At 46.3% G+C, this 25,659-nt stretch overlaps 8 protein-coding genes across 10 annotated transcripts in view; 4 read left to right on the top strand and 4 right to left on the bottom strand.

Moving 5' to 3' along the window:
- LOC126568633 (coiled-coil-helix-coiled-coil-helix domain-containing protein 7) overlaps positions 1–25,659 on the bottom strand; it is a 492,112-nt gene that overhangs the window by 420,493 nt on the left and 45,960 nt on the right. The window lies entirely within an intron of this gene.
- LOC126568053 (cyclic AMP response element-binding protein A) overlaps positions 1–25,659 on the top strand; it is a 394,830-nt gene that overhangs the window by 298,887 nt on the left and 70,284 nt on the right. The window lies entirely within an intron of this gene.
- Positions 1–25,659, bottom strand: part of LOC126568629 (protein anon-73B1) — a 793,767-nt gene that overhangs the window by 89,515 nt on the left and 678,593 nt on the right. The gene's annotated exons all lie outside the window — the stretch shown is intronic.
- Positions 1,562–4,776, top strand: LOC126567917 (protein SERAC1). The gene is made up of 5 exons (XM_050224280.1): positions 1,562–1,665; positions 1,943–2,265; positions 2,335–3,036; positions 3,118–3,177; positions 3,620–4,776. Exons 1-5 carry the CDS (start codon positions 1,607–1,609, stop codon positions 4,768–4,770), a joined length of 2,295 nt encoding a protein of 764 aa, XP_050080237.1. The 5' UTR covers positions 1,562–1,606; the 3' UTR covers positions 4,771–4,776.
- Positions 6,174–10,127, bottom strand: LOC126567998 (uncharacterized). The gene is made up of 6 exons (XM_050224393.1): positions 9,811–10,127; positions 8,982–9,190; positions 7,051–7,858; positions 6,703–6,983; positions 6,481–6,627; positions 6,174–6,400 (listed from the first exon to the last, which is right to left on the bottom strand). The coding sequence occupies exons 1-6, from the start codon at positions 10,125–10,127 to the stop codon at positions 6,282–6,284; spliced, it is 1,881 nt and encodes a 626-aa protein (XP_050080350.1). The 3' UTR covers positions 6,174–6,281.
- On the bottom strand, positions 17,889–19,269 carry LOC126568232 (uncharacterized). The gene is made up of 2 exons (XM_050224678.1): positions 19,107–19,269; positions 17,889–19,041 (listed from the first exon to the last, which is right to left on the bottom strand). Exons 1-2 carry the CDS (start codon positions 19,234–19,236, stop codon positions 17,897–17,899), a joined length of 1,275 nt encoding a protein of 424 aa, XP_050080635.1. The 5' UTR covers positions 19,237–19,269; the 3' UTR covers positions 17,889–17,896.
- On the top strand, positions 19,876–21,264 carry LOC126568219 (uncharacterized). The gene is made up of 2 exons (XM_050224664.1): positions 19,876–20,027; positions 20,120–21,264. Exons 1-2 carry the CDS (start codon positions 19,889–19,891, stop codon positions 21,262–21,264), a joined length of 1,284 nt encoding a protein of 427 aa, XP_050080621.1. The 5' UTR covers positions 19,876–19,888.
- Positions 21,605–23,046, top strand: LOC126567620 (uncharacterized). Its single transcript, XM_050223838.1, has 2 exons — positions 21,605–21,710; positions 21,785–23,046. The coding sequence occupies exons 1-2, from the start codon at positions 21,605–21,607 to the stop codon at positions 23,044–23,046; spliced, it is 1,368 nt and encodes a 455-aa protein (XP_050079795.1).

Here is a 25,659-nt window from a genome sequence, read left to right on the forward strand (position 1 = left end):
GGTAAGCGCGTTTGGTATTCGTTTTACCTTACCTAGAGGCGAAAAATCCTTGCACCCTCTGACCGCACAAGACCTTATTTTCGTGCCCTTTTTTTGCTACTGAATGCGTTAGGAAGAATTCAACTCTGGAACCACCAAAAGTAAACGCACGAGCCGAAGTCCGCTCCGACGAAATCGACGGATATGTTCGAAAATACGATGCATTTTCGAATACATTTAAACGTACGCTCGAAATGGCGGATGTGAAGAGTAAGTTTTTAGTTTAATATAACCGAAATAACTAAAGGAGTAATTTGATTTTGAAGGAGCATACTTGTCTGCTAATATCTCGGTAATGCTGGAGGATTCTTCAACAACATCACTGCATCTCATTCGGGACCACGCAGCAAAGAATGACCTCCTATGCAGTAAGCTATTACAAGCTAATAGCTTGGTATTTCCCCTCTTCTTTATATTTCTACTGAATAGGTTTTATTCAACTCATTTTCAAAGAGCTGCACAGTGCAGCACACCTTTCGATTTTTTAAATTAATTTAGCCGACTGTGCACTCTCGACACCATGCTTGAAGTTAAACACCGTACCTTAAACTTTCTTGCTATGTTTCATTCGATTTCATGCTGCTATGCTCTGTTTTGCTCTTGTCTTTCTCGCTCTCTCTTACTCTCTTTTTCTCTCATCCATTCCTTTTCCTTGAAATTCGTGCATATGTGTTTACACTCGAAACTGAACATCGGACCATACGTCGAACGAGCTGCTCTTTAGATAGTTGGCAATCCATTTGTAAATAGTCCAGCATTCCCTTCGTTAGGCCGAGTTTTTAAGACAGGATTGTATTTCCTTTCGGTGAAAATATTGTTGTTGATGTACCTGCAACCTGTGTTGTTGACCGCATTGGAGTGATTCACATGTTCCGCCCCTTGTGGGATGGGAGTGTTATTTACGTACGTTGAGGCGAAACGCTGCGCTGGTGTGTGTCTAATCCGTATGGCGTGATGTTGTTGTTATTATCGGATGTTGTTGACGACATCGCGAAAACGTTAAGTAGGACCAACCGTGGCGCAGGGAATTCAGTCTCCGACTCACCACACCAACGAACAGAAGACAGAAACCGCGAAACAACCGCGGCATCCCACTGAGTCAAGTGAGGTCGTGCCCCCAGAAATAAAATAAAACAAACCGCTGAAAGTGAATGAACTTACAATTGAAAGACAGTGAAAAGAACTTACAGAAAAACAGGATAAAAAGTTATAAAGTACATTTAAAGGAAGGAATTTTTGGTGAAGTAAAGAAGTGTGTATATATCAACATCGTGAACAAGTGCCTTTAACCCTCGTGGGGTGTTTAATTTGGTTCGATTGCAGCATAGTGGGATTGTGCAGTCGAAAATAGATAGTAGGCGAGCATATTGCTCTTTGCAAAAAAAGCAAGTTACCAGTGCCGGAAACTGCTGCAACGAAATTAAAAATTGAACAAAAAAAAATTGTTGCAGTTTTAAAATTGGTGCGCCTTTCCGGCACAGCACCCGTGCAGAAAGACACTGAGTGACCGTTAAATTGAAAGTGTGAGTGATCATTCAACAGGAGATCGAATTTTTGGAAAAGAAATATGCAAATCGAATACAAAAAGTGTACGAAATTGTTTTCCGGCTGTGGCGTCGCGTCACTGTAAGTATCAGCATGCTTTCTAGTCTAGTTTCTAAAAAGACACACCCCCCAAAGACATATCACGCCATCTGAAAAACGTGCCCTTGAACAGGCGCCACCGACTACATAAGCGGTGGTATGCGCGAAATGTATTGCGTATCAGAGCGAACAGAGTTGCGCACTTCCCATCAACACCATGACGTGCACCCACCACTGATCGTCAGCCATGTTGATGTTTATTGTTAAGGAAATGGTATGTTGAGCCTCTCCCTAATCAGGATCATACATCTATATTTAGGTTGGGAGTATTGAGCTATGAAGCATACCGGACGTACGCCGCCCTTTCTTCGCTGGTTGACACACGTGTGCTAGATATTGACCGCAAGCGACCCGACTACATCTACATTAAGCACCACATCTACCGCCAGTCCCTGCGCGAACGTGCCCTGGATGCGGAGAATCAGCACCGACTGCTTAACATTGTCGTACAGCCGTTCGAGAAATGGTGGAAAGCGCTGAAGCATTCCGTCGCCTGGCGGTTGCTTCGGATCGCTCAGCAGGGCGATCAGGCCGAGCGGCTCAAAGCCATCCATCAGCTTGCACAGATCGATCATTTAAAAGGTACGCTATACTGCTCCTCGCGTTTTCTTAGTTCACGTTCTAAATTTTCCACTCTTTTTCATCCTCTAGATTGGGACTTTCAACATTTGGCTCAGCTGTGCGATTACCGGACAGCGATCTCACTAGCCCGCTCCAACTGTGACACTCGCTGGTTCCTACCGCCACGTCAGTATGGCGTTGAGAAGGAGATGCGCGAGGTGTTGATCGACATGAAAGCAATGCTGGAAGTGCTAGCACCCCACAAATGTGCCGCCTATGCGTTGGAGCAAACGTTCGGCAGCTCGGGACACATTCGCGAACCGGATGGTGATGAAGTGACGTACCAGATGTCACCATCTCGCTTCGAGTACGATCAGCTCAAACAGTCGCTCAGTGCATTGATTCACCTGACCGGGCTGGTTGGTCCGGAAGGCAAACAACACTGCCGGCGAATTGTCGATGCCGGTGGATTGCTGATGCTGCTCGAGGCGGAAAAACTGTTCCGTGATGATATCGATATGAAGCTGCTCATTAGCCGACTGGTGGGAAATTTGTCCGCCTGCGAAGGATTGGGGTACGAGTTTTATGCGAGCGGATGGATCGGTATTCTGGCGCGCTGGAAGCGTGACATTGATATGCGCATGCAGGTGACGGCTGATCTCACGCTGGAAAACCTCGATCAGGACGATCCGAATGGGTTCCGGTATGCGCCGAAGGTGTACCCGTTGCATCCGCGTGGCCGTCAGCAAGCAAAACCGGCCGTCGATGTGGTGTTTATCCATGGATTGTTAGGTATGTAACTACTTTAGCTAGACCTTTTTGTTTGAGAATCGTATCAATAATTCGACCCTTTCTTCGTCCTTTCTTCTTCAGGAGGAGTTTTTGTGACATGGCGTCAGAAGGATCTCAAACCGCAGGCTGCCAGCTTACTAGGTAAGAAACACAAAGACGTTCATTTAGTGTCCACATCGTCGTGTACCGATTCGTCCACCAACAACATCGACATTGCACTGCAACAGCCACCACCATTGGAAGAGGCACGCAGAGGACCAGCTACTGCATCCCGTTGGTACAGAAGTTGGTCCGCAAAAAAATCCTCCTTCGAGGAGGACGCAGTGGAGGCTGAAGGTAAGCGTAAGCGAACGGTGCTACGCTCTTCCTTTCCCTATTTTTTTTCTGCCCATCTACACACGTCGTTCGTTCATATGTCTCTCCATGCTATAAGCCTTCTGCTTCCTGTACAATGCTTTGGTACAAAACTTGCGCAAAAGACAGCACCCCGGAGAGTACTTCATCATGCATTGGGTTTTGTTGTTTCTCTGTCAATCTTGAACGGTTTAAAAAAATATTTTTTCTTTATCTCTTCTACTTCCAGAGGGCATTGCACCGTACAAAGATGAACTGCTTACGTTCCAAGAGTCAACCACAGCCGTACCACGGGATCCCATGATCAGCGACACCGAAACCAAAGAACTAATCGAGGCACTGCAACAAGAAGAACCGCTCGGCGCGGACTGGACCGTCGTTTATCCGGACGTGCCGTTGAAAGCCGACGAAGACGGTCGAGCAGGAAAGCCCTCTGCCACCGCGGATGGTGCCGCCTGCAGCGTTTCGGGAGACCAATGGCTACAGGAACCGCTCGAATCTGGCCAACGTTCCTTCTGCTGGCCAATGGAATGGTTACCGAAAGACTTCCCGAGCATTCGCGTTCTTGGGCTCGATTATGATTCCTCGCTTTCGCAGTGGTCTGCGACCGGTTGTCCATGCGAAAAGTACGACGGCAAACTCCAGAAGCGTGCGGCAGAATTTCTAGAAAAGCTCGCCACCTCGGACGTTGGTCAGGATCGGCCAATCATCTGGGTAGGCCATTCGATGGGTGGACTCCTAATCAAAAGCATCATGGTGCAGGCACTCGAGAGTCCCAACCCGAAAGTGCGCCGACTGGCGGAGAACTCCCGTGTCGTCATGTTCCTTGGTACGCCCCATCGGGGCAGCGGTGTGGCCAAGCTAAAACAGCACACATCCGCCCTCGTGTGGCCCTCGGTTGAGGTTCAAGAGCTCGAAGAAAATTCCACCCAGCTGTTGCATCTAAACAAAACGTTCCTCCGTGCAGTCGATGGGCTTGGGCCACGGAAGCCCGAAATCATTACCCTCTGCGAGGGTCGTCCAACTGTACTGACGTCGTTCAAGCTTGCCATACACGTGGTGCCGGAAAGCTCGGCACGGATTGATGCGGGCGATTTCTATCTCACCAGCGAGGATCATCTCAATCTCAGCAAACCCATCTGCCGGCAATCGTTCCTTTACCAACGGCTTGTCGGCGCCATTCAGGATGCAATGCGCCCGAGTGAAGTGGATAGCGTGCCAGCAGCCAAGGCAGCCCTCAACACAGCACACCACCAGCAACAGCAGCTGCAGCTTATTTTCCACGGTACAAAGAAAAGTGGCAGCTCAGCATCGGCAGCACTGTCCGGGCTTTTCACACAGCTGAAACAGTTTGAACAGCTGATGAAAGTGTTTCTCTAAATTTGGTTCCAAAGATGAAGGTTACCAGTACCGTTGACAACTGACATCGCAGCATTTGTTTCGATGTAATGAAGTGATCTGCTTTTTTAAAGTTATTTAATTGTTTATTTGGTAATTTTGCCTTAGCGCAACAACACGTTTTGTAGTTGAGTTATTTATTTTTTTTTTGTATCTCCATAGTTTATGTGGCACTGTTACGAAGCACAAAGCGCGAATATTTACACCGAGAAAGTATTTTGATGATAATAAAATGAAACTGAAGAAATGAAATGGTTTTATTGGTTAGTTACTTATGACATAATTATTCCGGCTGGTACATTGCTTTATTAGGCATGCTGATGAATACAAGTTGCTGATGAATTATAGGTTTCTCTCGTTCGTTCTCGATCGTTATTTGCTGCACATCGGAGGAAGATATTCTAGAGGAAGTCGGCGGAGGTCGTCTTTAATCACAACGGCTAAGGCTCTTTCATACGATACGACGACTCTTGGTAGATAACTTATAAGGTCTCTTGTTAGTCGTGTTCCTTTTGAACTTCGAGATCTCATGTTTGCTGTTTTTGAGCGAAAAAACTCACCAAGTACTTGGTAGATGAAGTACCCTGGACTGTGAGGTCCTTTGAAAGACAAGACACTTTGGGCAACGAGATCCCTATAAATGACAAGAAACCTTGGACGATAAGCCTAATCATGGTTGATAACACATTCCTGAAAAATAATCATTTAAATAAAAAAATTTAGTTTCATCGCCAATCGTGGAATGAATGTCCATCGATCCAATATTTATTTCACGACAAGTGAATCAACACACTGAGGCATCATCACCCAGGTGCTCTGCAGTATATTCTACTCTAAATATCTGCATCGAACTGCAGCTTCTTAACCGGATTATCACAAAGTATTTGCTGGCTAAAGTTACTTTTCCTCTTTCACTTGAAATATGTCTCGTGCCAGCTTTGCTAGCATTGGGTGTAACTTTTGAGGAAGAAAAATACATGTTTAGGATGCTCATTTCAAAACTGTTCAAGTTAATGCGTCTTGGTAATCCAGCTTCTCCTAACGACTACTAGGGCGAGTTCCTTGCAAGATAGTTACACTTCGCGTGCTAAAAACAATTTCAGATAAGGTTTACAAACATAACATAACATAACTTAAAATAGCAGAACAAAAACATAAAAATTATGTTGTAACACGACCACACAGTTAGGTCACACTAATCTCAAAAGCCGTTCGGTGGTAGTAGCGACTGTACTCCTTTCTGCTGCACTACACTTCTTATGGTAACTTGTCAGTGTCCGTTTGCAAGAAACGGTGTTAAAGTGGAAACATATTTTAAAACAAATATTGAGCGTCCTCCCCTCCCAGATAAGCTACTGTTCCTGGCTGTTTCCTCCTTCTCGGTACGTGGGTAGCATTTTTGTTTTTCGTTGGACAACTTATACTGTCTAGATTATGTACATATTAGACTGCGATAGCTTCCTGTACTGCTCCGTATCACCCTGTCTTTGGCTTCAACTCACGCGATTGATCATTTTGACCAACTCGGTGTAGAGGATGCAGTTACGGCTGCGTGGTTTGCATATTTCTCGATGATCCAAATGCACTCCACAGACCTCACCGATGCCGGGATCTAGTGAACAGATGAGACAAAGAGTCAAAAAGGACTAGTATCTTTATGATTCCCTGTACCCATTTAACACGATTGCTTACCAGCAGAATCAATCCCGACGATGCGCAGGTACAGTACGGACATGAGCGTCATGGCCGTTTCGACGAAGCTAAACACGTCTATCTTCAGCTGGCCGCTGTGGTACAGGGCAACGAAGCGGCTGTGTAGCTCCAGAATACTGGAACAATCTACAAAAAGGAATACGCGTGCGTTGGGTAAGTGATATCCAAATCGTGAAAACGTCAACCCAATGCAATACTCACTTTTCTGTATTTCAAGCAACTCCACCGATTGACGCAGCAGAGGCAAATTGAAATCTGCCAGTGGAGATCCCCGATGCGGCACGGAGTAGAAGAAGGTACCGCGCGACGATCGCCACAGTGGTTCTGCTGCAGGACGACCACTTTCCCACGCATCCACCAGTATCTGCTTGATGAAGATGCCACCCTTCGAATGGCCCACCCAAACTATTGGATGACCTCGGCCGACACCTTTAGCTATCAGTAGATCACTCATTTCCCGAGCACGATCGACCAGATTTGATCTGTAAGGAAGCGGAGTGCTTAACGTTAAAGCCTGTTCACGCGGTTTACGCTTCTCAACTCGCTTACCGATTCCTTTTGGTAATCCAAACCGGTCGCCAAAGGTACGGGTCGGTGGTATAGTTGACGGCGATTACACGCACTCCAGGACAGTCAAGCGGAAGCCAATCACCAGGCCAGCACGGTGACCAGTTTGCATCCTTGGTGGGTTTCGGGAGTTTTCTTTTACCTCCAGGCGATGCTGATGTTCCCTCATCGATCGTCGAAGGCTTATGGCCGTGCTCTTCCTCTATGCGCAACCGGAACGTGGGAAAGCTGTACTCTACATCGTCCGCAAAGTGTACCTCGTCCGGTTCGCCACATTCGTACGTATAGCGTCGTTGAGCAAACTCGTACGAAGTTGACCGAGACTCATCGTACGGGTCCTGCCGGCTGTTTACCTCGGCGTTACCATGACCATCCAGACCATCCGCGGTTGGGGAATCGTACTTTGGGCGCTTGGACACGTGCGGTGGAGCGAACAAGTTTGCCCTTGAATGGCGTTGCCTTTTCGGCGGTCGGAGTGGAGGCTTCGGAGGTCGTTCGAAGTTTACCAGACGCCCTTCACTGTTCCACAGGCCTTGCTTCCAGGTGTTGACGAGTGAACCGTGCAGCCCGTGGATGAGCACAATATCGGCACGAATAGGTACGCCCGGTGGTGGTTCAGCGAGTACCACTAAATCAACACAACGGTCCGGCAGGTGGCGCGGTATCCGTACTGCTGCTAGTGCCTGTGTGTCAGGTAAAGTTGGTGCTCCCGGTTTGATTGCAATCGCTGGTGAGGTTGAGTCCTTTCGCAGCTTAATCACCCGAAGAAGGGGATCGATGCGGTGTGCCACTAGAACGATGAACAGAATCCAGGTAAGACAGGACGATATTTGATGACAGCCGATGGTGTCGAACGATGCCCAAACATCGTCAACGCCACCGAGCGAAACCGTTATCGTTGAGAACAGAACCATAACCGATCGACGGTACAACAGTGAATGTGGCGCTCGGAACGGGAACCAACGCCCTACAGCAATGATCCAGGCATTCGTGCCCGAGCGGCTAGCCGTGCCGTGCGGAATCCTAATTGGATTGGAAATTATTTTTATCCCAAACGTACGACAGCTATTGATTCCTGTGCCCTACGCAATCAATGTAGCGCTGCAATGAAAAGCTGCATGCTCGCTAAGAGGGATGATGACGGAGCCCAACACGGTACAACGGTCCAGGTGCGGTTCCGGCCAGAAACCGGACAGGTATTAGCAAGTTTATATAAACTGTATCGATTCGGGAAGCGCCAGAAGGATTCACAGTTAAATTTTTGATAAGATAACGACCGTGCTAAGATATCTTGACAACTCACGTTCAAGTGGAAGTTAAGTGGAATATTGCATTCACTTGTTGTTTTGAGCTGCGATTGTTTTGGTGCAAACATTTTGAAGAATTTGCAAAACCTTCCTGCACTTGGTCACTATCTTGACACGACAACTGAAGTGGGTATATCTGAGAACTCAAGATGCAATGCAATCATTAGTCATTCGCAGTTTCCCAACTAGAAAATCACTAACATCGCCAGATATAAGAATCTGGGAAGATGTTCTGGGAGTACTGCCAACAGATGATCAATCCGACTGCCTCCCGTACCTGTTTGCTAGAATGCAATACAGCCTAACCCCACTAGGCAGTAGTAGTAAACAGATCGTAAATAAGCGGGTTGTTTTGTTACGAGCAAGGGTTATTGACTCGATGCCTGTATGTTTATCCGATAGCAAAACATGACGTATAAGCTTCTAACAATCCCCGTTACAGCTCTCGTGCCCTTGTTCCTTTCTCGCACGTGTTGCACCCCGATACCTTCGGACGATCACTTTTACTAACGTCAATCATCCTCCCAACAGGTTATTCCATTTATTTCCGTCCCATCGGCCGATTGGTCACATTTTCCGACGAATGCTCCCAGCATTGTTACCTACCTTGAACCGAGGACAGACTCATCGATACGGTGTTGGCAGCCACAGCGAACAGTGTCGTCAAGAGGCCATGACTTTCGCGAACTTTCCGGAGCAATGCCAGCACACTGAGACCGCGAAGCCCTTTCCAGCCACGTGCGACACCATGCGTTACCGGTAGCATCAGTCGGATCAGGACACCCAGTGCCATCCGGACACGGTTGTTCGGTGTGCTGCAGAAGAGAAGCAGAAGCAAAACCATGTGCGAACCATTAACTGGGATGTTGCTGTGAAACTAGTTTGTTTTTTCCAACATTATTTCCTTCGGATTGTCCCATCCCCACACTCGACCTGAACCTCTCACCGCAAATCGGCAAATTCGGTCTGATAAGCAAACGAACTGTTACTAAGGCCTTTGTGCTATTACGCGATACAATACGGTACCCCAAATTAATCCGAGTAGTTAATCCTTTCGCGCATTGATTTCGCTATAAGATGGCGAACCTTTATCTGCCCTTTGGAAGAATTCGTGAGAAAACCCCGGCTGGACTACGGGTTGACTAGCAGTGCGTACACCTTTATCAACATTGGGGTGAGTTTACCTTGCGCGGCTGATAAGGCTTCTGTCCTCATGAAATGTAAATAGTAGATATGAATCAGTGCACCTGAAGAGGGCCCAAAAAGAGGAGCAGCAAAAAAATGGCACTGTTGATGAATGTTTGCCAGATGACTCTTACCATACTCGAACTTTAGAGGCGGGGGTTCTCGCGAGATAACAAACGTGCGAACTTTACTAATTTTAATGAGTTGTGTGTGTCCTGTAAGATGGTATACCTTCCAAGTGTATACTTACTCAACCACCACCGCCACCTCACTCGGCTTCGTCATTAGCTGCATCTGACAGTCCGATTCCTTCACCGTCAGCTGTTCGACAGCATCGGCCATGATGGCGTTGGTACAAAAGCTCACGGTAACTTTGTTCTCGTTGTAGTCAAAATCTGCAGCACGATCGCTGTGCTGCTGATCCGAGCCGGTGTCCATCGGGGACCATACGCTCATACCGTCCATCATTGTAATGCTACCGGAACGCCCCCGATGTGTGTCGGCCGCAAAGAGACAGTAACCCACCACCGACGATGCACTGCTCGATGAGGCCGTTTCCGAATCCATGCACAAGCAGCGTGTGCAAGAAGAGGTCGAAAAGAAGTGAAACTGGCTTTGCTTGTTTCTCGACTACTGCTCAAGGCAAGTGGCCGGTATGGCCAACACTTGGCGCGAAATTTGTTACCTCCAATTTACCACACTTGAGAGGGAGTCGTCTTTTTTTTTTTGTTTTTTTGGAGAGCGAGTTGCCACTTTAATGATGCATCATCAAAATGGCCTGTTACGAAGGGAGAAGCGCAGTTTTTAATACGATGCCGCCGCTTGTTGCGCTTGATTGAAGGTGATTTATCTGCAACGAATGAAGATCACATGAAGATGTCAGTGGTTTGTTTGTTCTATCTACTTAGGTCAATTGGGACCAGTTCCTGGAGGAATTCGTTAGCGTCAGCAACGGCAGAGAAAGAGTGATCTACAGCGTGCACTCAGTAGCATCACGTGCTACAAGCAATGGCATTCGTCAATAATCACAATGGATCTGGTGGGTGATAATCTCGCTCTGATGTAGGTTAATCTATACTTAAGCACAAGGATCGAACTATTGCCGCGTGGAGGAGGCGCGCTTATCATGTCGACTATGTAACTGTTTAACACCATCTGAATAATTACTGCATTAGTACCACATGACAACAGAACTAATGGGTTTAGTAATCGTTATAACATCAATTTCACTAAGTAAGTTTACAAGCGGCAGTTGATGTGTTGATTTGATTCCATTCTCGTCTTGATCTAGGTTCAAGGAAAGTGAAAAATTACTCTCTTTTTTCTTTTTCTCTTCTTCAATGTCGCCATAAGTCAGTGGCACAACTCAACACAAGCAAGATAAAGCTTCCGTCTAGTAGACAACCTGTGCAGGACCAAGCAAGGTCAGCCAGAGATGATGGAATCGTAACGATATGCGACAACCCCTCCTACAGCTACCGTTCGGTGAGCTTTGCTCGGTCTGATAAACGGTGTTACCGGTCTGTAGTACCGTTCCACCTGGTCAATCACCAGCAGGTCACCTTGCCGCACCGCCAAGCACACAATTAACGCCACAACGACAAGGCGACGGCCAGCGACGCAAAAACTACCGATCACATGCCGCTGAGCAGTAGTAACATTTTTGCTGTTAAGTCATTTATTTCCGCTTGTACGAAACACAGCAAGTTGTTCGATTTAATAATAAGGCTTTGTTCCGTTCGCGTGTCGTAGTAGCAACACAACCAGCGCTGTAAGCTTCCTTTTACCACCCATTATCGAATCACCAGAAGGTGGTGGATGTTTTGGAAGCTTCGTTTTTTTCTACAAACGTCCAACACGCGCCCCAACCTCTGATGTATCGCAATCGGTCACTAAAACCAGGTTGCAAGTTACGTTTCCATGGCACGACGAACTTGACTCTTTCGGACGTACCCACCTGCCATCGATCAGCTGGAGGGGGTGTTCTTTTTTCCCACCTCCTAAAACCCGAGCCATCTGCATATGATGTACAATATGATGGCCGGTACTGACCCACGCTAATCGGTGACCTTCGGCCTTGTTTTTCGTTAGTTTTGGCCAACTTTAACCTCGCATTGGAACATTCGCGATCGATTGCACTGCAATCGAACGAGGAAACGAAAACGCGTGCCGTTGCGTGCAACGGTTTTTGATTGATTCGCGGCGAGCAGTGGTTGCTCGTGTGTGCTGTTGCAATTCTGTGCCTGTGTCTGCTGCCATTGGGGCTGCGAGACTGTGGAGGCATTAAAGTTTCACGATAAAGCGATATGTGGAGCTAAAGAGTCCAAGGTCCATTAGCTGGGGTTGAAGTTGAGGGAGGCGTTGAGAGTGTTATCTTTGTTGGATTTTTATCGGACATCATATAGTTTCTGATTTGTTTTTCCTTCTAAGAAGGAAAAACTACTAAGCTCTAAACGAATCATGTCACCAAGGCATGTGTGTAAAGCCCTTCATGTAGTGACTTAATGTGGATCCCTTTTGCGGTCTGCCAGAGTTCGAAGAAAATGCTTATCAGTGAACGTGACTTAATAATTATGTCAGTTCTAGATTTTAGTTTGCAGATTCATACCCTACCGCACTAGCGGACTCTGGAAGCTCACAGAGCACCAGCTCCAGACGACGCTTTATCAACCAGGAAACCACATTTGCAGATCATTCTGTTAACAAATATTTTTCCATACAGTATTAACTAAACAATTGTTCCGACACACTCATCCGAACAAGGCGTTGTTTGTTCAAGAGAACCTAATAGTTTCTCTTATCAGCCGGGAAGTCGCGTTCCAGCAGTCATGACTGACTGTTCATCGCACACAGAAAACTAAATTCATTCACCAACACCAACCGCCCAATTCCTCCGAGACGCCGCACTATTCTTATCAGCTGTAGAGGCTCGCGCCAATGGACGTCTCAAGTGTCCGTCAGTCACCAAAGCGTCACTAAAGCGTAGCTCGTTTCGCCAGCTGACTCTCTGGGCCAGCCTACCCCGTTGTGACGTTTGCGGTCACGTTCCGGAACCGGTCCCCATAGAGATCGTCGAAACCTGAAACAGCGGCTCGAGTGTGCCTGGAGCGCTTCACATTCACGGCACTCTTTCAATTTGCATAACTTATTCCACCTATATGGGCGAGAATCTTACCCGCAAACGCGACCGGTGGTGATGATGATCACCATCAATAAAATGCGGCGTGCCTCCATAAGTAACACGGGGAGATATAATTCTGGAGAGATCACATTTGCATATGGAATATATAAGGCATGTTTTGTTTTGTCTAACACGTTTCAGCCATCGGGGAAAAAAAGGGATTCGGTCTGGCTCGATGTCAATTTGCGATATCGAAGTCGTTTTTCAAAAATTGAGCAAATCAAGGATAGGTTTAAAAGCTAATAATAGCATATATAGTTGTGATAATTTGCACACAGCGCTCCAGACACAGTCGGAGGGTAATTTAGCATGTAATGATTTGCTGAATACAGCAGCAAAAATGTCAACTAGCACGGAACTAGCATGAGACTTTCTTTCGTTGTATCGCGAGACAAAGTCGGGGGCTACTCCAGCTGTTGGGAAGAGTGTAATGATAGGGTTGGAACGAAACTTGTCTGTGTGTGTCCGGTTGGAGATACCTGGCCCCCACCTGTAATGAGCGGTTACAGCGATAACAGCGATTTTCCCAGCTGCTTCACTTTCAAGTCGCAACATTAATGCCGCGTTGTTTACGCATCGAGCAGGATATTGGTGGAGCTGCAACTCAAGCTGCATCTCATCTTTGGCCACGACCCACTTTATCCCACTATGTGTGAATGCATTCTTACTTTGTGTATATTAAGTTCTCCTCTCCCAATCGAGATGCAAAAAAAAACAGCTTGTCATCTATCGCGTTTTGCATCGTGCTACAATAATGTCGATGCAATTAAGCGATTCTTTTCGCTAACAGCGTTAATTAGTGACAGCGTCAAGACGATCGTGATAAATGGAGATAGCACGACCGGCAACAACAAAAAAATGCATGACGTACTTACCGCCACATGTTAAGCGCGTTTTGAAGTCATCGGCAGCCTGCTTTTGGTAAACAGATTTTGCCCAGATGTACATTTCACACTTCTTATCTTTGAGGCTTTTCGGGCAGCCGGCTTGATTGTGCTCAAATGGGCAGGTTAAGCTTGTACAACCGATGACCCGAAGCAGCACCCGACTGATAATGGCTGACCAAGGCATTATGACACTCTGACCTGGTGCATGTGATAAGATTCTTGCTTGCTAGTTCGAGGTCGTAAAATTCATTGAGAGGTAAGTTGATGCATAAATAGCTACGTTTTTTTTCCTATACTCATTTAGGGATTATAAGCTTAAGTCGATGTGTCTTGGAAGGTAGAGAAATATCTGTAAGATCGAGTTTCATCTCAACAAAGAAGCGGCTCGAGTTCAACGACCAGTGGGGCAAAAAATAAATTTGCAAAAATATCACGTTCCGCGTATCCACATCCAGCCTGCACGTCGACCAGTGTGGTGGTGACACTTGCAAAGCGAATTCGTGCCAACGGCCAGCTAAGATCGCGAACCACGACTACTCCTAGACCGGCTTATCAGTACCGGTAGCGATAGGGTTGATGTAGCTGGCCCGCCGTAAGCAGTGAGCCACACGGCTAAAGAGTTCCACGACCACGACTAAAAGATAATCCCCGCCCGACAAAGAAAATCTAGAGCAGAATGGTTACGTTTAGTCTCAAGTATGGCACCGGCAAAACACGCCTAGACAGCACTGCCACCGTTCTGTTAAGGAAGAAAATTAACTCGATCCTCGGTAGAAACTATGACAACGTGCGGGCCAGTTAATTATAGATTCTGCCAGTAGTTTTTTAGCATCCATTTTCACCACTCTACCACCAGTCGGACAGTAGTTGACAGGTAAAAGACAGGGTGATGCTTTTTGTTTCTTCTCACCCCCAGATGGAATAGGAATTGGTTTTGTTTGGCGGGCTTGTTGTTTTGAGACGGTTGAGGTTAGAACAATGCTGTATGTGTTTGTTTTCTTACTACGATCATATTGCGCTTTTGTGAGGTTATGTAAGTAGGAATAGAATAAGACATTAGCAGGACTTCATAAGAGAATCGACGATGGCTATAGGAATTGAGGGTTTTTTACTCACAATTTTGATTTGAGGCCCATTTTTGTAAGGAGCAAAAAAAAACCCACCTCAGTCGACGACGTCAAACAAAGCGATTGTAGTCATTAAAAAATAATCAAAATCAATTGAAACACTCCACCACCACCCCGTTGGGTGGGAGCATGTTCAAACACTCGAACCCAAAGGAGGGAAGGTAGGCTGGGAAGAATATGATGTACCGAAATGTAGTGCTCAAGAGGAAACATATAAATAATCACCATCACCAACACCGGTCCGGGGTAATTGTTCACCTTGAGCGCAGAGATCACATGCGGACACGATCTTCATCCCAATCAAACGCGCGACTGTGTACGCGAGATCACTAACAGTAGCACGGCAAAATGGCGATTGGATGTGACAGACGCGTCGTGTGAATGGCAGAGGTCAGCCGCTTACCAAGCAGCATGGTCCGAATTCATTGGGCCCAATTTCGGGCGCACTACTTGGCGCCATCGACGGGGATGAGGGTGGAGCAGTGACCGTTTACTGACTTCCACTAATCCTCCGTTTTCCTCGAAAAGATTGCGATGCGATCTTGTGAGGCAACATTTTTCGGGCCAACCAACCCACCAACCGTGCGGGTGGTTCGATCGTAAGACGGCAAGGGAATCGTTGTGCGTTTCGATATTTTTATGTTTTGCCGTTTTCTTTTTCTTCAACACATATTCGCCCGTTCTTCTTCGAGCATGTGTGTGTGTATGTGTGTGTGCTTTTAAGGGGTGTGTTGGGTGGTTGATGTGATTTCTGTACGATACACAAACGACACCGAACAACACCGATTAGTCACACGCACACTGCTGCCAGCTCTGATTCCCGAACAACGAACGCTTTTCAACTGTTGCCAACAAGCACACAAACACACGCTACGGTTCTATTTGTCTGGGGTGGAATTGGAATTGTCGCCGTCTTTTGTTCCCGCGCTTGTTGCTATAACACCCTTACAGCTGTTTGAACACACAAAAGCAACGCAATTACAACGCGTTCACTCGCTTGTACGCAACTTTTGCGCACCATTCACGCAATGGCCACGTGCTCCGAAGGGATGAGAATGGGTGATGATGCCTTTGGCGGACAACTCTCTACTTCTTGTTGCTTCAAACCCCTTTGTCAAAGGTAGGAATGATTTTCGTGACAGAAAATAATACATAATCTGCATCCGAAAGCTCACCTTAGCATAACCCGGAATGCCGCATACCACTCACACAATCCACCACCGTTCAAGGCCACACACACTTCAGGAGGACCTAGGTACTGGCTTCACTAGTAGACAGATAGCGACGGGATGAAATGGTCCCAAAACCATTCCCCTCCGGATGCCCGATAACGCACACTTTAAAACCAGCTGACAGATTGTACACTACGCTACGCACCAATGATGATAGTACACAGTCGATGTCACATCGAACCCACTCTCAGAACCAACACTCGGAACAGAACGGTATATCCACCGCACAACCGAGCGTCCGCGTACAGCGCGAATGGGGGCGCACGCACGGATTCCGCTTTGGGCGCTCGCACTCTTAGCTCGGCGGACCGCGAGCGCACGTGTGCTCGGGGCGAAAGGAAACAATCGAATGAACGTTACGAGCGCTACGAGCGAGCCGTGCAGTGTCTGGTGGTGGTTTTCGCGGCATTCACTAGAGCCTGTGCCATGTGTAGAGAAACACAAGCGTGCGCTCGACCCGACCCTTCACCATCACTAACAAAGAAGCCACTGTGATGATGCGGTACGGTGTGGAAAGTTCACCGCTTTTTGGGGTTGTTTTTGGTTCATTCGATTATTTTTAAAAATATTATGTTTTTTTTTTGCAGCCGATAGTGATAATACAAGATTTAATTATAGATTTCCTGCTACCAGCTCCTATTATTATAAAAAGTATTGACAAGCAAATAATATTTATTACTCAGTTTAAAAAATATAATACCCTATGATAAAATTATTATTAAAAATAGTAAGTTTTGATTCCCTTCATCAATTTCTCTCTCACCCCATAGTGCAAAACATACAATTGCTGAGAAACAAATCATAGAAAAGTGCATTCTTCAGTGTAGTAGTACGGTGCACTTGTTTGCAAATGTTTTCGTCTCTGGTCAAGTAAAAATGGATGCATTTTATAATCAACAAACGGTGTTTAAAAGTGTGAAATTTTTAAGCTCGGTATTTCTATACAGTTTGCGTGAGGTTGGTCAGGGTGCGAGAGCAACAACCGTCAAGGCGATACGAATTGTAGCACATTACACTATGGTGGACGGTCTTGCGAAACAAGCATAGAAAATGCATTTTTTGTCATGCACTCACGAGGAATAAGAATCCTGTTCGATCTGTTCTGGATGGTTGAATTAATATTAGATTTTCTTATGAAAGTATTATTTATATATTATTTAGATAAGCAATTGTTATGCAATTTATTGAACCATTTTGCACAAATGAACAGCAACGTTGCAGGGTGTTACTCACTGTAGATTGGTATTTAGGGGATGAATTTGTAATTGCGCCGTAAGATATGCGATGCGCATTACACAAAACGTGGTGAATAGAAACGCTCAAACGGGTTTTAAAATTTGTTTATAGGAAAGGAACTTTTTAATTTCATTTTATTTTATTCAAGTATTTGTAGTTCTTCCTTACTCCTTCTCTTCATATTTTCCTCATCCTGGCTCGCATCCATCTTTTGTTTTATGATACAAAAACTTCATTTTTTATTCGAAAAGATCCGGCCTGGCCGGCATAGCTGAGGTTAAAAATTCATTTCTGAATAATTAATTAATAGAAATACTATTATCTACAAAAAAAAACAGACAACGAGAATGGTTTACTAACATATTGAAACAATACTATCCAGCTAATCGCAACCCACAAGGATTTGGATCGCGTGCAAGTCATGTGCCACTCATTATCGGTAGCGTGAAAATGAGAGTGGTGAACATTGGGCGTGTGTGTTGCCTTGATAAGGCTCGACTCGTCTGTAGATATCCCGTTAATTAAACACCCATTGAAAAGCGAATGAGGAGGTGTGCTACGTCAATCGGTAGTTTATCTAATTGCTTTAATACCACCCCGGTGGCAGGTTAAGTACTTTGGACTAGCTCAGATTTGTGTGTCTTTTTTCTTGCTGCATAATTCTTCCTGCTTCTCATATCAGCAGACTCGCTACATTCAGCTGTGGCAGATGGCCCGTGACGCGATTAAACTCGTTCACCTCGCATGCGTACGAATAGCCACGGGCTAGGTTTTCCCGGTCCCAATTGATCCAAGTGATGCGGCTGCTTACGTCCGTGCAGAAGATGTAGTCCCGTTGGATCTCTTCCAGCGAGATGTGCACATTGTTCACACCGATCAGCACGATGCCCGAGTTGTTGGCTTCGTTGTGCAGGATCTTGTAGTAAACTTTCGGTGCCCGCAAACGAGTGCGTCCGTTAGCATCAAAGTCCAGGAAGATCTGATGGTGATCACCATTACCATCAGCTTGCGTTTGGACGCCCCACGTTCCTCCATACACTCGGACGCGGATATTGCGAGATGCAACGAATGTCTTGACGGACGACTCGATGCGCTCCCAGTTACCAGCGTTAAAGTTCTGCCACTGGGGAGCAGCGTTCAGGAACCAGAAGGTAGCATTTTGTTGCGTGGCATAGACGAAATCTGCTCGAGCCGCAATGTGTCCCCGCGCCATATAGATACCATTGTTTGTCGTTTGCACTAGCTCATCCGCACGCGACTGCGAGCTGAGGATGGTTGCGATCGTCTCTCGCTGCATGTTTACCGTGTACAGTGTATTGACGGTCACACCGCTGTAGAAGTTACCCTGTATCCAGCCTGGACGTGCTACGCCCTGCTGGAATCCTGCATTAGCCGGCGTGAACTCGTGCACCAGATAGTGATTGTCGAACGTCACCTCATCGTGGCAAACGTCCAGCACCTTTGGGAACCGTGCGCCCAACTCAAAGCCAATCTCTACTATCGTGGCGTCATTATAGCAACGGCTTGTAGTACGGCGTGCCACGCTGCGCCAGTTAGCCGTGCAGGAAAATTCACTAAAGCTGTACATTTTGCTCTCGTAGTTGAACTGATCGTCGATCACACACGTCACCTTAATGGATGTTTCCTCTGGGTACAGAGAGAATCCAGCCGCACAGGCTAGCTCAAGCGTTTCTCCCGCGTTCAGCGTCAGAGCACCACTGGACGTAGATGGGTACCGGAATTGGTCCGTGCCCGGGATGAGAAACAGTGGCTGAGGTTGTGGCAAGCCATTATTCAGCGGAATAGAGCATCCAGTGGCTGAAAATAGGTTGACAAAAAGCGTTGTAGCAAAAGTTTTTACAGATAATGAAAGAATATCTTACCAAATCCAACAAATTCCGGCACATCTTCCGGAGCATCCTCCGGAATATCTCGAAGCAAAGGTATATCTCGACCCCATGCTGCTTGGCTTGCCAAGAGCAACACCAGCACATAAACTGAAACGAACTTCATGCTCTTGCCGACCGATTGGACACATCAATGATGGAGCTTTCCGTTTTTATAGGTAATTGCCCCATTAACGATGTTTCACATTCTTCCGATAAGAACTAATCCTTGGCTTAGGCTACAGATTTCAACAAAACGTTGGTTACCAGTAAGGTAGTCGAAGGAATCTCCACAGCTGCTCCACAAGGGATCTTGTGGACTCGTACTACGACTATTTTACCGGCGATACGGCGATAAGATAATCGTGTCGATTGTATATGTTTGTATTTCTTATCTTTGCAAATCTTCAACAAGACCAACATAAAGTCTGTTTATTATTCTGTCTTTAGTACAAGCAGCAAGCTATATTTCAGGTAAGTTTCAAGAAGTTTTCCGCGTTTCGGCTCGATGGCACGTGAATAATACATACAATCAGTGCCTGGTGGAATGATACAAGGTTTGGATTTTGATCCTCGAAAGCAGACGTTCTGCGTCACCGTCTGGCACAACTCATTCACTTAAAGCATGTTGAACAGGTGACACGGGTCACCCGAAAAGGCTTCTGTATGTTCTTATCGCCGCAAAATCCCCCAAAACAATACATCCGCTGGAGGTGTGGTTTGATGGCTTTGATGAGACCACGATAGCTATAAAAACGACCATGGCAAAGAGTTTTTCAATGCACTTTCATCCAGACAAACGAAGCAATATGAAGTGGGTGCTCTGTTTGGTGGCGATCGGTGCGATTGGATTGCTCGGGGAGGCACGCGATATTCGACAGGACATTCCCGTTGAAGTACCGGAAATAGGAAACTATGGTAAGAGCTAATCAGAGTATCTGCTTCGATATTATTGTGGAAATTCTTTTATCACCAATTCCATTACATTGTCCATTCTTTCGTTGCTATAGCTACCGCCTGTTCTGTTCGCACAACGGGCGATATGCCTCGTCCGCAACCACTGGTCCTGATCCCCGGCACCGATCAGTTCCGCTATCCCAGCACGGGCAATGGGCTGCTTCAACTCAATGCCGGTGAAACTTTGGAGCTTGCCTGTCAGGATGGGTTCGCTCTTTTCCCAGGCAAATCCTCCATCACCATCACGTGCGTGATCAATGATCAGTTTAACTACGACAGCCAGATGATCGCGTTCCGTGACTTTGCCTGTACGGAGAACTGGCTCAGCAGTGCACGTCGTACCGCTCAGCGATGCTTTAACGGTGCTACGATCGTGGAGATCGGGTTTAATGTAGGTTCTCGGTTCCCGAAAATCCTGGACGTGTGTCACGACGAGGTAACGTTCGACAATCACTATCTGGTGCACGAGTTCACACCGGCTAATGCCGGATTCCAGCAGGGCGTACCACGTCCAGGCTGGTATCAGGGTGATTTCTATCCCGGTATCAACATTAACGGACTCTACACAGTCAACACACAAAGAGCGACCCTGGCCACCATCCTGAACTCACAGGCACGAGCGGACCAACTCGTGCAGGGAACAGACAACGGTATCTTCATGGCTCGCGGTCATATTGCGGCTCGGGCAGACTTTGTTTACGGAACTCAGCAGAACGCTACCTTCTGGTTCCTGAACGCTGCTCCCCAGTGGCAGAACTTTAACGCTGGTAACTGGGAACGTATCGAGTCGTCCGTCAAGACATTCGTTGCATCCCGCAATATCCGCGTCCGAGTGTATGGAGGAACGTGGGGCGTCCAAACGCAAGCTAACGGCAATGGTGATCATCGGCAGATCTTCCTGGACTTTAATGCAAATGGCCGTCAGCGGGTACGTGCACCGATGGTGTACTACAAGATCCTGCACAACGAAGCCAACAACTCGGGCATCGTGCTGATCGGTGTGAATAACGTTCACATCTCGCTGGAGGAAATCCGCCGGGACTACATCTTCTGCACGGACGTAAGCAGTCGCATTGGATGGATTAACTGGGATCGTGAAAACATTGCGCTCGGATATTCGTACGCATGCGAGGTGAACGAGTTCAACCGTGTGACTGGTCATCTGCCACAGCTGAACGTAGCGAGCCTTCTCATATAAGGGTGGGAGTTCGCTAGTTTGATTACTTAGAATCGGTCCATTCCATGCTGAATGGATTATTGTACGTTTTGTGGCGTAAAATATACTTACAAAAGCTACAATTAACACGCGTTTCTTATCGTTGATTGCGTTTTGGCGATAGCAGTTGGCTAAGTTGAATTGTTTCTCTATTGGGTGTAGAAAGGTGTCGTACAAAGACACGATATAGCAAAGCTTATCAAAACGATAAGCCGATTATCTGTTCCGGACAGACTATTTGGAATACTTCGGAACTGGTTTAAAGTATGGCAAGCTATCCATCGAGTCAGTCGTATTGATTTAGTAGGCTCGAATAGACAACATGTTTGGCCAAGTTCTTGCTTTATCGTGTCTCTTTGTGGTGGGCCAACTTAGTGGTGCAGTTGCCCGTGATGTCGGAGTCCAGAAATCGGAGGACATAATAAGATGTGAGAAACCGTTTGACGATTCTAATCCTCACGCAAATAAATCTAATTTCATTTCATTTCATCATTTCTGATAGCTGGTGGCTGTACGGTTCCATTTGCCTCGTTGCCATACCCAGAGCAACCACTGATTCTAGTTCCAGGATCGAACAAATTCTGGCACCCGCAGGATGAAACAAGACAGGTTCTGTTCCCCACGAGTGCTCCGGTAGAGTTGGTGTGTCGAGAAGGTTTTAAACTGTTCCCCGAAAAGCGTTCCATTACGATTGAGTGTGTTGCTGACGATACATTTGCGTACGATGGAAACACCTACTCTATGGTGGAGCTGGCCTGCACATCGTACTGGTTAAGCTCGGCCAGAACCACACAGGAGCGCTGCTTCAACGGGTCCGTGATTGTGAACGTAGGCTTCGATCTGACCGCAAACCGATGGGTGAATGTGTTTGATGTGTGCTACGATGAGATGCTTTACCATACGCACTTTGTCCGTCACCACATGAACCGTGCCAATGGAGGCTATCAGTCTGGTAATCCTCGTCCAAATTGGTATCAGGGTGCATACTACACGGACGTCAACATCAACAACCTCTACACCGTCAACAAACAGCGCGAAACGATGGCTATCATACTAAACTCACAATCACGAGCTGACCAGCTGGTACAAAACACTACCAACGGGATATACATGGCCCGAGGGCATATAGCAGCGCGGGTTGACTTTATTTACGGAACGGAGCAGAACGCTACCTTCTGGTTCCTGAACGCTGCGCCACAGTGGCAAAACTTTAACGGTGTTAACTGGGAGCGTGTGGAGGCTTCGATTCGCGACTTTCTCGGCAAGCGTGATCTGGAAGTGACCGTGTACAGTGGTACGTACGGTGTGCAGAAGCAGGCGGACGGCAACGGAGATTATCAGGAGATCTGGTTAGACTTTGATCCGACCGAGGGTCGCCGCCGTGCACCGGCCCCAATGCTGTACTACAAGATTCTGCACGACGAGCGTAACAATGCCGGTATCGCGATCGTCGGCGTTAACAACGTCCACATACCGACCGACATGATCCTGCGCGAGTACGTACTGTGCAAGGATATCGGTGATCAGGTCGAGTGGATCGACTGGCAGCGTACGAACGTAACGATCGGGTACTGTTACGCGTGCGAGGTTAACGCATTCAATGCGGCGATCGGTAATCCGCATCCGAACCTTAATGTGGCAAAGCTGCTCACGAGTGTTGCCGGCAAGCGGTTCGTACACTCGCTCTGGGCCATGTTTGCTGGTCTCGGTTTGCATGGTGTTTTATTTTTCGTACGGTCTGCCCTTCGTGTGCCGGCTGCGTAGTGAGGGCTAGCTGTGGGACACACCAACACTTCCGATTGACGTCACTGGCTAGCATCTGCAGCACAGTGATTTTGAGCAATTGGAGTTGCCGGTCAAAATGTGAAACAACTTAAAATATTTACTGAGAAGGAGGATTAATCAGTATTTTAATAAACTTGGATTCTGAAAACTGATATTCAAATTTTAGCTTAATAATTAATTTTAAACCACATGTGAAGGATTCCGTAGGTCAGTATGCTACATCTATTCTGCACCAAGAAAGCAAGCATTCACACCTTAGCCAAATGGTTGCCAAACGTTCCCATTTTCTAGGTAAAAATGTTCGTTTCGTTCCTATTTTCTTGCTGCCTCTTCGCAATCTGTTGCTGTTTCGAAGGCGTTAATTATTTTCATTTGCTTTCTTCGCACTGCTGCCACCTTTCGCTGTACTCTGCCGTGCGCAAACAAACACAATGCGGAAAGCCATTTTCGGCACACGGGGTGCTATGTATGCTACCAATCAGATCGGCAACAATTGATCGTGGAAGAGTTTTTTTTTTCGGGGGAGGTTTTCGCATCTGCCTCTCTACTCTTGGGCGCGAAAGACGAAACGAATGCTTCCCTTTGCCTTCTTCTTGCAGCAAAACAAAGCGAGCACCGTGATCGTGAAATTGGTAGCCTCTTTTTATGCGAGCTAAAATAATCCACCACCGGTACTGGTGTTGGCATTCGCATAATGGCCGTCTCGCTTATGAGATGCCCATAGCCACTGTGCGAATGCGTGCTGTGGGTGCAGTGGAACTGTTTGGTTGGTTGGATCAGGCGTAATATCCGTGACCTTCAGCCGTTGTTGCTCTGGAATGGAATTCCGGGTGCAAGTGTCTCGCTAGTGTGCGCAAACCTGTGACATGTGATGGAATGTGACGGTAACGTGCGTGATTGATGTGCGAAGGGTTAGCTTTTGTGTTGGCTGTGTTGCAACTGTGCCGGGAATTGATTGGGAGGCATTAATCGATCAATGAGGGGTTTCGATTGGAATGGGAAGACTATTGGATGAGTTTGCGATTTTGTTTTTTGAAGTGATTTGGAGTGAATAGTGAATAAATATTTGAAGACTGTTGAACTGTGTTTTATTGTACCATAAAAGTGATCTTCAATGACAGATTTTTAGAATTAGAGATTAAAATAAAAAAAAAGTACTGAAACCCTTGCCAAATGAAAGCATTTTAAATCGTTTAATTGTCTGTAGCAAAGGTAGTGACGTGTAATTAATTACAGCAGCAGGTACTCGAAACGAAAGATTAATGTGATGGGGTTTTCCTTATCTCCTGTGCCAAAAATCATGCTAACGAGGCATAACAAGAGCTAATTGGAACAAAGAAAACATCTTCTTCTTAAGACACAAAATCATTTTCTACAATAAGTCTATTTTGAGATTAAGGCATTAAAATCTACCATTTTTTTCGCTACAGTTTCTACAAATTCTCTTGCTTGCTATTTGAGAATTTGACTTCTAAATTTCCATTTCAACTGCCTTTTCCTCATCAGTTTAGGAGACATTTGGCAGGCAAAAACAAATTACAATAACACACCACACTGTGAGCAGATGAATAATATATCAATTAGCAATAACGATGTAAGATACAGCAGAAAACCGCGCGTTTTTCTTACCCATCCACTCTCCTCGAAATGTGTTCTTCAACGTGATCGTAGCGAACGATACATTCCTTGGTAGTGAAGCGTTCTCTGTTTAGTGTTTCGCGCATCGATTACACGAAGCCGAAATTCCATTCTTTGTTTGTGCTTATTTTGTTGAGGTGTTAAGAAAGGCAGCAGGAAAGAGCTGTTATATTCAGCACTAGTTCGACCGGTGACGCGCCTTTTAGGTTCATTTTTATATTTTTTATTTTATTATTTAATAATGATCGATAAACATAATACTAAGTATCATGAACTCAAACCTTCATTCTCGCACACTAGAGCAACCTGTTTATATTACAATGTTCATTCTCCTTACTGTTTGTTGCCTTCGTGGAAGTAATTAATGCTAAGTGGCATCAGTTACAAACCAAGCGCCACACAGAAGAATTGAGATCATAGATTGTAAATAGTAAACCTGTCGTCAAAGTTGACCACTAAAGAAAACACCCATTCAACACTCTATCGCACCTGCTTTTAGTTTTCTTTTCCTCTGTGAGGAAAAGACATTTTCCCACGACCATTACCCCAAGCTCTATCTAACTACGAGGGGCTTGAACTGAGGAAGAGCAAAACGGAACATTTCTTCGTCTAATTTTAAAGTACTTGCTGCACTTGCTCTGCTAAATGACCGCCTCAAATCAATCCGCGCCGGACGATGACAAATTTCCGGACCTCCGGAACGCTCGAGACAGGATCGCGTAAAGGCGGACCATTTGCGTTTGTTTTTCCCACTACCAAGGTTGACCAGAGAGAGCGCGCGCACGCCTTCAACAAAAAAAACCTCCAAAAAATACGCCCAGCTATGATTGACAAAACGTCCATCCGGCCAGTCCAGGCCGCTTTTGTCGCACGCCTTACCGTATCATATTTATTTATTCCTGTTGTTACTACTTTGCTTTCCTGCGCTGGCCGTTCTATTTTTTCGCCTTCTAT

This window comes from Anopheles maculipalpis, chromosome 2RL (assembly GCF_943734695.1).
Source record: "Anopheles maculipalpis chromosome 2RL, idAnoMacuDA_375_x, whole genome shotgun sequence".
Lineage (NCBI taxonomy): Eukaryota > Metazoa > Arthropoda > Insecta > Diptera > Culicidae > Anopheles > Anopheles maculipalpis.

What these genes read in the sequence shown, in the direction of transcription:
- LOC126567620 (XM_050223838.1), top strand. Translation starts at nt 21,605, where the DNA reads ATGTTTGGCCAAGTTCTTGCTTTATCGTGTCTCTTTGTGGTGGGCCAA. An exon ending in ATCGGAGGACATAATAAGAT is followed by an intron (nt 21,711 to 21,784) that starts GTGAGAAACCGT and finishes CATTTCTGATAG; the next exon opens with CTGGTGGCTGTACGGTTCCA.
- LOC126568219 (XM_050224664.1), top strand. Translation starts at nt 19,889, where the DNA reads ATGCACTTTCATCCAGACAAACGAAGCAATATGAAGTGGGTGCTCTGT. An exon ending in ACCGGAAATAGGAAACTATG is followed by an intron (nt 20,028 to 20,119) that starts GTAAGAGCTAAT and finishes TCGTTGCTATAG; the next exon opens with CTACCGCCTGTTCTGTTCGC.
- LOC126567998 (XM_050224393.1), bottom strand. Translation starts at nt 10,127, where the DNA reads ATGGATTCGGAAACGGCCTCATCGAGCAGTGCATCGTCGGTGGTGGGT. An exon ending in TGGATTACCAAAAGGAATCG is followed by an intron (nt 6,984 to 7,050) that starts GTAAGCGAGTTG and finishes GCTTCCTTACAG; the next exon opens with ATCAAATCTGGTCGATCGTG. An exon ending in GTTGCTTGAAATACAGAAAA is followed by an intron (nt 6,628 to 6,702) that starts GTGAGTATTGCA and finishes TCCTTTTTGTAG; the next exon opens with ATTGTTCCAGTATTCTGGAG.
- LOC126567917 (XM_050224280.1), top strand. Translation starts at nt 1,607, where the DNA reads ATGCAAATCGAATACAAAAAGTGTACGAAATTGTTTTCCGGCTGTGGC. An exon ending in ACAGATCGATCATTTAAAAG is followed by an intron (nt 2,266 to 2,334) that starts GTACGCTATACT and finishes TTCATCCTCTAG; the next exon opens with ATTGGGACTTTCAACATTTG. An exon ending in GTTTATCCATGGATTGTTAG is followed by an intron (nt 3,037 to 3,117) that starts GTATGTAACTAC and finishes TTTCTTCTTCAG; the next exon opens with GAGGAGTTTTTGTGACATGG.
- LOC126568232 (XM_050224678.1), bottom strand. Translation starts at nt 19,236, where the DNA reads ATGAAGTTCGTTTCAGTTTATGTGCTGGTGTTGCTCTTGGCAAGCCAA. An exon ending in GCCGGAATTTGTTGGATTTG is followed by an intron (nt 19,042 to 19,106) that starts GTAAGATATTCT and finishes ACCTATTTTCAG; the next exon opens with CCACTGGATGCTCTATTCCG.